The following is a 12,021-nucleotide window of genomic DNA, read 5'->3' on the forward strand; positions in this document are numbered from 1 at the left end:
AACTCACAAGTACTTCAACTGGGCCATTTCACTAATGCATTGGTCTCCAAACTTTTCAACCACAAGGATCACTTTTCCAGTTTAAGTGCAATGTAAGATTTATCTCAAATCCAAATACCCTTGCCCCTTTTCCTTCCCGCCTCTTCTCTGAGGCCCTGCCCCTGCTCCATCCCTTCTCAGAGGCCTCTCCATCCCCTTTCCTCCCTGAACCTCACTCATTTTCACCAAGCTGGAGTAGGGAGTTGGGATGCAGGCTCTGGTCTTGGGCCAAAAGGCTCAGAGTGTGGGAGGGGCTCTGGGCTTAGCCCAGGGTGAGGGATTGGGGTCCAAAAGAGGGTCCAGGGTACAAGCTCTAGGAAGGAGTTTGAGTGCAGGGAACTCATGTCCAGGGTAGGAAGGTAGATGCAGGAGAGGGTTCAGGAAGCAGACTCTGGCTGGGCACCACTTAACCGTTTAAACTGTATGTTTACCAGTTAATCGCTCAGTTAACATTTTAAACAGGATTTTACGTCCCTAATTATATTCCGTTTCTAGACTTGTTTTGTGCCTACACATCTAGACAACAGAAAAGCTTGATGATGTTTTCTAATATTTCCATTTTGATTTCCACATTATTTTAAAAAGGAAAAACTATGAAAAAGTGTTTGCTGATTTCTTCCCCCCTCGCTTCTCTGTCATCCTTCTCTCTACTGTACTGTTGGTCTGTGGGAAGGAAAAAGACGAAACACACAGCAGACCTATCACTGCAGCTATAAGAAGCAGAAAAACAAAAAGCAGCCTCTCTCTGAAACCAGCTGTCTGGATTAGAGTTGGCCAGAACCCTTCCCTCCCTTCTCCCCATCCCCTTACCTGCTGGGGTGCTGGATGCCGTAGTTGCCGTGTTTGTTGAATGTGTCGGGCTGCTGCTTTCCAACAATAAACAGGAGCTGCCACCATTGTTTTCCTTCTTTACAAAGAGCTCTGGGGCACTGGGGAGAGGGATGGGATGGCTGATCCCCAGCTCTTCTTCTTGGGCCTGCTGCCTTCTCAATGCAACCTGGAAACAAGAATGAAGAATCTGTGTCAATTCTCCGGTTTGAGAATGAATACAAGGGAAATTACTGACTGGTCGCAAGTTTAATGGATATACACTCCCCTCCCCTTAGTATATTCCAGCAATGCATGGCTAATAATTTCAGGACATCAAAGGGGTAAATAGCATTCTGAGGGGTCTAGAGGAGAAAGATCATATGAAACAGGGTGAGTCAAAAATTAACTTTAATTCATAATATGAGAACTTCAGTTAGGTTACGCAGGTAACATGAAACACTCTTGTGGCCACAAAATGGCCACAAACAAATATATCTTTTGTTTCCAGCAGGGGCACGGGTATAAATGCTATTGGCTAACATCAGGTCATTCTTGTTAAAAATTCTAAGCAGGGTCAGCTGCATTCCACTAATACAGTCACCTTGAGGCAAAGCCGGAAAGATCTTTCAAAAACTGTTATTTTACTTCAAGCTGCTGGGGATCTGAGCAAAGGGGAAACAGAGTCTCTCTTTTACTAGTGCACAGCCTCCTTTAGGCAGGGAATTCTGGGAGCTCCCACTTGCAGAGTAGCTGCTGCAGCTTTGCATGAGTACAGGGGCTCTCACCCTACAAGAAATAGCAACTCTGAAGATGTCAAGAGATCTGTGGAGGCCAGTGCTTAGAGGAATAGTGCCCTTAAGGTCCCCTGCAGGCTGCCGCCCCTGAACCCTCCTCAGACAAGTTTTCATAGCACACAGGATGAAAGCAAGGCAAAAGCAATCAGAGAGCCCCTGGGAATATGGCTGCCGCAGTGACCACCCACCAAGATACACATGCCTCCCAGTCAAATGAACCCCAGATCCATAGGTCCCATTGCCTGAACGTTCTACAGCAATCCTACCAATCCACACTACCAAGGGAAATGCTGAGCTAGTGAACTTGTCCACATGAGAAAAACAAATGTCACAGCAGGCCCTGTTAAACCAGCAAGAGCTTTTACAGGTGTAGACATGTTCAGCACCACTGCAGAAAGAGGCCATGCACATATCCTGCTACAGCAGTTGCTCTCAATCTTTCCAGACTTCTGTATCCCTTTCAGGAGTCTGATTTGTCTTGCGTAGCCCGAGTGTCACCTCACTTAAAAACTACTGGCTTACCAAATCAGACATAAAAATGCAAAGGTTACAGCACACTGCTACTGAAAAATTGCTTACCTTCTCATTTCTAGCATAGATTTATAAAATAAATCCGTTGGAATATAAATATTGTTATCTATTTCAGTGCACAATATCTAGGGCAAGTCACTGTATGAAATTTTAGTTTGTACTGACTTTGCTAAAGCTTTTTGTATTCTGTTGTAAATGAAGGCAAATATCTAGATGAGTTGAGTACCCCCTTCTATATACAACCCAGGATATGCATACCCCTTGCGGGAGAACCACTGTGTTACAGGGCTCAACTTTCTCTTGTCTGCAGTGGCAGTTACAACAGTTTCAGAGGGGTAGCCAAGTTAGTCTTTAAGGTGCTACTAGTCTATTGTTGTTTTTTAATTTTTCCTGTTACAGACTAACAAAACATGTAGATGGTATCATGAGTTTTCGTGGGCAAAACCCACGTCTTCAGATGGCCCATCTGAAGACGTGGGTTTAGCTCACGAAAGCTCATGATACCATCCACATGTTTAGTTACAACAGTGTTTAGCTGCACCCAGTGCAAAGAACCATTGTCACTAACAAGTCATTTGGCTAACATACACATAGCATCAGAGTTTATAATCCCCTATGCTGGGATTTCCCAGATATGTGACAGTTTGGTCCATGTTTGCATGTCAATTTTGGAAATCACCATGAAACTTGCAAGAGGTGACACGCTTTTGGAGCTGCTACGTTATAATTTATCTAGACCTACCCCTCAATACTAATTTGAACAGTGCTGTTTTTCTTTACTTTTGTAATGCTGTTGTACCCCTAAAAACATCATTTTAATAGTGGTTCTTGTAACAAAAAGTATTCCAACAAAAGCTCTTACAATTTTATTTGCAAAATTTAGCTTAATGGTGTAGGAAGCACCCTGTCAGCTTAATGGTGCAGGAAGATTCCACTTATTGAAAATGGGTCATTGCAAAATATATTGGGAGTGGTAAGTGAAGATTTTAAGGATTTTAACTTCTATATATATAAAATAAAACAACTAAAATGATGTGTGGGAACATTCAGTGCTTCCTGGAAGCTCTAAGTTAGGCAAAGACAGCAGTCCCAAATAAGGTACAATGTCTAGGGCCCAGAACCACACAGGTAGCAGGTTGAAAGTTAGAAGCCTAATGGGGATCTAGGCCTATGTGCAGAGAGGATCTAAGCAAATTGTGGAAGCTACCTAGCAGCATGAGAACAATCTTTTGAGGACCTGATACTTTACAATTTCAAATGGTTCTTTTTCACAGGATGTCATAACAGGACTTTTGTGTGTTATGTTCACTGAGGTTAAAAAAAAAAGCATCTATAGTTTTTTCCAAAAGAATCACTGCAGTCAGATCTCCTAAAATAACAATATTTAAATCTTATTTGGGGAAAACTCTCACTGAAGTCAATGAGAGTACATGATTAGGTCCAAGAACACGATTAAGTCCAAGAACAGGGACTGGAACTTGACTCCAGCACTTCAAGGTTTAAAAACATGTCAACCAGCCACACACTTCAGACATAGAGCAAGGGAATTACAGTTAATGTGGATTCTGCAAGTTCTCAGAGACAGCCACTTGCAGAATTGAATCCATAGGTTTCATTCCTGCAACATTTACTTGCATAACTAATGCCTGCAAGGAATTTTTTCTATCAAAATGACACAAGAAAGGAATGCAAGACCAACTGTTCAACCTCATAGATTTTGAAACAACGGGTGGCTTATTCCAATGTCCCAATAAAGGGTCATTTTGGAATAGCGAGTCATTTGAAATTTAGTGCTGAGTAGACAGCGCCAAATTATGAAATAAGCTATTTTGAAATAGCTCGAAATAAGTTACTCATTTTGCACTGTGCAAATTGCGTAGCTTATTTTGATGCTAACAGTGCTGTGTAGATGCACCTGTAGCTATTAGAGCTTGAATAATCTGTATAATGAGGTAACTGGGAGCCATTAAACCAAATAATAAACCCTGTATATAATGGAAACCCCTTCAAGCCAGATGTTGTGGCAGCACTCGCTGAACCCCCAGTTACAACTAGTAAGATTTGTTTCCTGTTTTTCAGTTAAAACCAGCTCAACTCAAGAGCATAAGACATCAAATGGCTAATATTTTAAACAATTCATGGGAAACAAGTTTTTAAAATGCCACCAAAATATTTTTACTCTTAGAAATTAACCACAATATACCTAACACCAAAGAAAAATAATCAGGAAAAAAAGTATATCAAACAGGAAAATTACAACTCAGTCCTGCTTCCATCATTCATTAAGTTGATTAGCCCCCAAATTTTGTTAAAGATAATTAACAGTTCCCTTCAACAATATGAAAACTAGATCTTACATGAAGCAGATTTTTCAAAAAATATCCATACAGAGTAAGTGAAGATGTCTTTTACAATAGAAAATTCACGATTAAAGTTTTTCATTGGAAAACTTGCATCTTGAATGTCTTAATAGAATTTAAAGTTTATACATATGTTTATTTTTACTCATTTTTGCAAAGGAAATACATTCACAAATTATTCAAAATCTGCTTTTTTTAAATTATCCATTATTTACTAGTACTACTTCTGAATACTGCTGTAAGTAAAGGGTAAAAATGTCATACCAAATTATAAAGAAAATCATTCTAATTCATTTATTGGGAGTAGCTGCAAAGTAAAGCATTTTATTAAGGTTAAAAAAATTAATTATTTTGTTCTTTCTTTTTGAACACTTGTAATTCCAAAATTCAAAGAAATTCTTTATTTCTTGAGGTCATTGTTTTTCCTATTAAGAAAATAGTTTTATTCTTTAATCCATTATATTGGTTATACAATTAGACAAAATATTCATGATAGTAGATGTTAAAAAAACAATTGCAATGATAAAAATATCATTTTGAACCAGCTTTCTGCAATCAACCCAAGTTAAACTCTCAACTTTTGAATCTGTGTGTGTATCAGGAGTGGATAAACAATGTGGTCCTTTTATCTCTCTTTAGTAAGTTCAGATTCTTCCATCCAGTTTGATCAATATTTTAGTTTGAAAACAAATAACTATTTTCTTTCATACAGTAAACAGAATATACATATCAAACTGATGAGGAAATATGTGGTAATTTGTTAACATGGGGGAAAAAACACTGTGTGACAATCATCTGTTTTTAAAATGTTTCTGTTTCAGTTTCTTTGGCAATCCTAAAACTAATACACAAATGTTTCATGGCTCCCCTATCACTTTACTGGAGTGTTTCAACTCAAACAGATCCACCTCTTCTTTGGAAGATTTTTCCTTTTTCTCTTGTAGCTTTAGGTTAAAGCTATTACTTGCGAAAGGGAAAAGCAAGCATGTGTTATCCTCCAACTTTGCAAAACCTGTCTTTTTTTTTCTATTCCTCTAGAAAACATGGTATGAACTATCCTCTTCACTCTAATAACATAGTGAGCAATCCTCGGTCAAACTACAACTGTAGCTTTAAGTAAATATCTGAGGCCACTTATTGGAAGTTGGTTTTCAAAACACACTCTGAGCAATTTACAAATAGAAAGAAACCTGCGAAAGAGACAGCCGGTCAGATCGCACAAACGCTTTTTCTTGACACTGTCCCGAACATCGGAAGGGAATGCCCTGATGCTGGATAAAAGGCGTAATGGGCCTTTTTGAGGTTTATATTTTAAACAAGAACGTATGTTAGTAGTAGGGTAAGACGGAAATTATATGATGGCAAAGATAGTGGCCGCAAGTAGGTGCAGAGTGGAACTCCCCCAGTCTCTGTTTCAACGCAGTAAGAAGAGATGCGCCAGCAGAACGCCAGCCCAGGGGGGCTAGGCTAGGGCAACATGCAGCCACGAGAGGAGGCCTGAGGGAAGGAGGCGTTGGGGAGCAGGTGTAGTTGCGTTTCTAGCGGCTGCTCTCCAGCAGAACCTGTCAACTTGGGGGGATTGTTATTTCTGCGCGGGACAACGTGAAATCAGAGCTTGTAAACGCCTCGCTCTGCAACTTCAACTCCGGGTGGTCCTCGAGTAGAGGCCGTTCTGAGAGGTGCTAGGAAAGCCACCTTCCACCAACCCTCGCCCTCCCTTTTTTTATTCCGTCCGGGAGGCCTGATTCCCCCTTTATCCCAGCTCACCTGGGCTGCCATCACCCGCTGCCTCTCGGCGATCAGGCTGCATTTTTTACACTGGCAGTCCCGCCACATGCAGAACCTCTTGTGCCCTTTCAGTGGCGAGGAGTAGCCGTGGTTCCTGCACCGGGCACACTTGGGGAGACGGGGAGACTTCTTTCCCGAGGCGGCGGCTGGAGCCAACACCCCGGCAGCCCCTCCACCTCCGGCAGGAGCAGCAGCTGTCATCAGAACGGCGGCTTTCCCAAAACTGCCCATCTTACCCCCCTGGGCATGGTGGTCCGATGAAGCCGAGGGCTTGTTGAACGAGGAGTCATTGGGCATCGTCTCTGATCGGCTGGTTCGCCTCTACAATTTGGGGCCGGGGAAGGAGTGAATGTTTCGGGGGCTGGGAGAAGAGAGGGTCGGCTCACAAGTGTCAGCCAATTTCTGCTGCAGCAGAACTGGTTGCTCCGATGAGACCCAAATAAAACAGCTGCCCCCCCTCCCCCGTCCCGCCCCTCCCCTTCCTTTGCCCAGTTTGAAGCTACGGTTGCTGCTGCAGCAGAAAGAGTAACGTTGACCAACCCTTGCGCTGCCTGGGTTTTGGCGGGCGGGCTGCAGCAAGGTTGGAACATTCGCTACTTTTTTCAGAACGCTGGATACTTTTTGGAACGTTCCCCGGGAGCAGAGAGCAAGCGAGACAACCCCCCGTCCTCTCCCACCCACTTCTTCCCGCCCAGACGCTGCAGCAGGGCCTAGGACACTGAGCAGGTCGGATTCGTGCTGCCTTTGCTCCAGGGCTGGGGACAAGTGGGAACAGCTACATCAGATATTATTACACACCAATCCAAGAGCAGTTGATCTTGGAATAAAGAGCAGAGTTCCTTGGTCACGGGGAGACAGCTGCAGCTGCATTTTTGCACTCTTAAAGGCCGCACAATAAAAATACCAAGAGGTGCCATGTTCATTGTATCTCTGGGACTCCAGATGGACGCTGCTCATTTTACAAGATTTTTGCATGCACACCAGCTGCCCGGCCCACTCATCCTAAAACAAATCCTCAGCGCAGCTCCCTGCTGAGGAGCTCCCACATTGTGTTTTGATAAGAGGTATGTCCACATTTCACACCGAAATCTGTATCTAAATCTATATCTCAGGACATACATAGAGTGCACTGTACCCCTAGGACAAATCATTCCTATACAAGACTCCACTTCTAAGAATCAAAACATCTGGGCACACGTGAGTTTCCTAAAAGGAGTGCACCGATTTCAACGAAAATCAGGAGTCTAAATATCTCTGTGCATCCATTGGGCCATAAAATACAACCTTGTTTTTCCTGAACTGTAGGTACCCTCCAGCTCTTCCCTGAAGTCTCTCTTTAAAGCATACTTTAACTGGTTCACTGGAGTTCTGTCTCTAACATAGCTCATCCTTATCTTTCTGTATTCTTCCAAATTAAAGTAAGATCTTGGAGTCAGTACATGAGTTAAATTCAGAGACAATTTATAATGGCACAATAGTACATTGCATGTCATAAAGCATGTCTACCCTGTAGCACCTCCTATTGGCCAAATCTGGTCCTGCAGCTACTCCCTGCCTCAATTTCCCCTGACAGATTTCAGTGCACCTCCCACCCAAACTCACCCATCCTTCCCTAGTGGTGAACTAGTTGCATGCAATGTGACCTATTTAGTTATTTTCCAGCTAGATTTAGTTGTTTTAAACTTTTCCTACTTGGAAAAAAAGTCCATTTAGTTTTTGGTTGGCAATTTGAATTGAAATTGAAACATTAATACACACTGTAAAAGCATATACAGTCTATGATAAAATACTTATACCTGGAAAAGCATAATAGGTTTGAAAAGTATGAACAAAGACTAGCTGACACTGTTGGTACTTTCATTTTAACAATGTTGGCCAATCTAATAATTCCAAATTATGATTTATAAGTATTAATAATTTTCATAAAGTCAAATTATCTTTATTGGTGTTTTATGATATTTAAAATATGAGGCAGATTTAGCACTGAATTGCTTCATGGACAAAAATCTATAAAACATGTTTACAGAAACTGGCCAGCCAGAGTAAGTGTAACTTCTTGTTTGTTATTGAAATTCGTGACAGTTTATGCATATATAGAAGGAATTAATATATTTTATCATTCCTGAGACAACTAGATTAATATGTTTTAGTGACTTGGCTCCAGAATGCTAGATTTGTGACTGGGAAATTTACATAAATATAGGTTGCCTCAGACCGAGATTTTTAAACTGCTCTATTTGCCAAGGTCATTATCTCACATTCTTGCTATCTCGAGACGTTATCTCGGGGAATTTCTGTACTAAACATTTTTATTAGTATATTTAATGTTTTCCAAAGTGTCAATTTAAATAAAATGTATTTTAATTACAAAGCTAAAACAGTTATGTATTTTTCCGTTTTTACTGTGTTGCCATACAGCCTCCATTTACCCTCACAGTGTCACCCCCTTTGGATCTCATGCTCCTGAAAATCTGAACACCCCCTGTTCCTTTCAGTTCCTGGGGGGAAACACTGCCTTATCCAGGTGAAATACTTTGAGCAGACTCCCAGAACCCAAGTACAGTAGAGCTGTGTCTGTCCTGCACATCAATAGGGCAATAGGGCTGTGCCTGGACTGTGGCTTGACTCAGGTTTGGACCCTCCACCCCTGTAGGGTCCTTGGATCAGGGGTGAGGAGACAGTTTGTTTGGTGGGGGGGCTGAGAGTCATTGAACCAAACTTTGAATACTGTATATGATGGAAACCACTTCAAGCCAGGGGTTGTGGAATCATCCCCAGTACTCCTAGTTCCAGCACCTGTTCCTGGGACTCTGTGCCCTGGATTAGTGCAAATTGTGTGTAGATGTAAAGGGGGTAGGGGATAGGCTTGCTCCTGAATTTGAATGCTGGGTTTACATTGCAGTGTACACATATCTTTAGACTGATCTCTGCATCTGGTCCTAGATTGCCATAGACACTCCTGGGGCAATATAGCATTATTATTTGCTAAATACATTGCAACATATTATTTACCTCAGGATGCAGCTTCAAGATACTTGTGTGACTTCCCCTCCAGCTAGGGATTTCACATTTGAATCTCCCCTACTAAATAATAGCTCCCAACTCCCAAATGTGTGACAATAACCTCACTATCGGGTGCTTAACAAAGAAAAGCAGAAGGTAAGTTATCTTGATTCAATATTTATATATTTGATGCGAATGAACGTTTTCTCTAACCTCATTTTTTATGTCAACACTCTTACAGTAATAGAGCAGAGGAAGACAAATTTTTGTTTGGGACAGAATAAATGTGGCAGGTGAAGGGATCGTGTTCATTCTTCACACACTGACTCTAAGTAGGGAGTAGCTCACACCATATTAACCTTATAATTTTGAAGTCTGATCCAACACCCATGTTAAAAGCATATTTTGCCAACAGGGCTTGATAGTTTGTCACCCAAAATTGGAGAGCCAATGAGGAATAGCTTTATACCCAAGAGGTCTAAACATTTGAACTCAGTCATAAGGAGACAATCTGGAGCAGGTTTGTTGACTTCTTTCATTAGCCACATCTACCACCAGGGAATTAGGAGTAGGGTGGGAAAAGAAATGAACAATTCCTTGGCTGGAATATGGCACTATTTATCTGCCTGCTTACAGGGCTGCTGGATAGTGGCAGGCATTTGCAGACTCTACAAGCAGATGATTTTCCAAATGTCCAACACAGACAAGTGAGACATCTGAACCTCTTCTAATGGGATCAGGAGGTATTCTGCCAGGAGTTTCATGGTGTTTTGGAAGGCCCAAAAGTCATCAGTATGTGAGAACAGTGGCTCATTACTGTCTCATCTGGGGATGAAGAAGACTTTGCTGACGGGGGCAAGTTTCCTACTATCTGTGGGCCCATTTGTATCCAGCCCATAATAGCAGTGACCAAATGTTGCTACTGTCTGATGGCTGTTAGATGTCCTATGTGAAATAAATTCTTTAGAAATATGTTAAGAGCTCCAGTGAAACAACAAAAAGTAAATACCAGAAGTATTTTTGCTCTTGAGTAACAATTTCTCTGTAATTGTCCTTTAGCTTTAACAATAAAACTTTACTAAAACTCTGATAATACAACTATAACAAAACTATAAAATTTAGTTTATAATTTAGGTTAAAACTATAACATTTAACCTGTTATAAAAATATCTCTCGTACTCTTTACTGAGAATGCAATCTTTTGGTAGACCATTAAATATGACAATGTTTTTGCTGCATTATTAGCAGCCACTGTACCAGTGGGTGGCTGTCAGTCTAGATCCCTCCTGGTTTGGCACGGATTAATTCTCGGTCAACAAGATATAGAGATCCAGTTCCGTGAGATGCTGCTGAAGTGAGGGAACAGGGATTTCCCTACCTCCCCCCCCCATGGAAGTGTATACCCCCCCGAATTTCCCCAACTCCTCCCCAGTTATGTGAACTACGGTGCCATACAGCCCACCTTCACCCTCACGGTGTCACCCCTCATCGGCCCTGACAACCCCCCTTGTAAATTTGACACCCCCCCTAATTTCAATTCCTGGGGAGGCTACCCGGACCCACAGCTCCACAGAATGAAGTGGAGGGGTTTACTTTCAGTCCCTTGCTAGACTGAGTCCTCAAAGAGCACTAAGATTCATCCTCTCACCTGCTGAAGATGGTCCTTTATGTTGGGAGAGCAGCGGGAAGAAGCTTACATTGCTCTTGTCTGTGCTGTTCTGCTTCTGTGGAAAAACTGACAGCTTTCTACAACACCTGTCTCTTTCCAAAGACAATTTTATTCTGAAATGTCTAATTAGATTGATATTTGGACTCCTTATTGAATGAAGCATCTTGCCTGTTTGTTTGCTATGGTTAAAAAACAGTCTACGCCCTGTACATACATGAATATGATTCACCAGGCATTACATCCAGCTGGGTCAGAACATAGCATCCACACTTGCTCAGCTGGTACACAGGCAGGTGGAAGTACATCACAGTGGCCTACTCTCTCTACCTGCTCCTCACTGAATACTGACGTAAGACCCAGGAGGTGGACCCAGTCCTCTTAGTAATTCCTTGGCTGAGGGACCACCCATATTGCATGACTGTAGCCTACTCCAACAGCTATGGTAGTGGGATGATGGAGCTGTCAACTTGAGAGATGAGACTCGTGGGTAAAGAAGACGGAGATTTCACAGCAACTGGATCTTGTGGTGGAAATGATCAGAATGTCCATGAACACTAGACCTTCAGAATAAAGTGTAAATGGAGCCCCACCATATCAGGCTCAGATGTGGTGTGTAATGAAGGGAGATGGTGCTAGTACCTTCTCCCCACCTGGAACATCGTTCACTGGGGGTTGACTCTAGGACTGGAAATCCTTTGTAGAGTAAAGTAGAAGGTTCAAGAATGTGGCCAGCCCCAGGGAGGTGCAGAAACAGGCAACCTTGTACTGAATATCTTTTAAACTTTTATTAAAATGCTTCCAATTATAACTTTTTATTATATCAGTTTCTTACATGCATGGGCGCCAAATAACTACTAGCAGGAACAATGAACAAAATGCAATACAGTAAAGGAAAATTCCCTGAGGTTTTTCTAAATCCCAAGAGTTGTCAACAAGGGACCAGGGATTATTAACAGTTACATTTACATCAATCTCACTCATAAGGCTAATCATTTATCTAAACTCTTAACACTACGGCTGCGTCTAG

The 12,021-nt window shown here is 41.9% G+C and overlaps 1 protein-coding gene across 2 annotated transcripts in view; it reads right to left on the bottom strand.

Annotated features, from left to right (window-relative positions):
* DMRT1 (doublesex and mab-3 related transcription factor 1) overlaps nucleotides 1-6,954 on the bottom strand; it is an 80,268-nt gene extending 73,314 nt beyond the window's left edge. Inside the window, 2 exon segments of one of the 2 annotated variants that reach the window (NM_001317047.1) lie at nucleotides 850-1,036; nucleotides 6,302-6,783. In NM_001317047.1, coding sequence (NP_001303976.1) covers nucleotides 850-1,036; nucleotides 6,302-6,619 — 505 coding nt within the window. In that variant the 5' untranslated portion in view covers nucleotides 6,620-6,783. 2 annotated transcript variants of the gene reach the window in all.
* Nucleotides 6,955-12,021: the final 5,067 nt, after the last annotated feature.

This window comes from Pelodiscus sinensis, chromosome 6 (genome assembly GCF_052426305.1).
Source record: "Pelodiscus sinensis isolate ZL-2025 chromosome 6, ASM5242630v1, whole genome shotgun sequence".
NCBI lineage: Eukaryota > Metazoa > Chordata > Testudines > Trionychidae > Pelodiscus > Pelodiscus sinensis.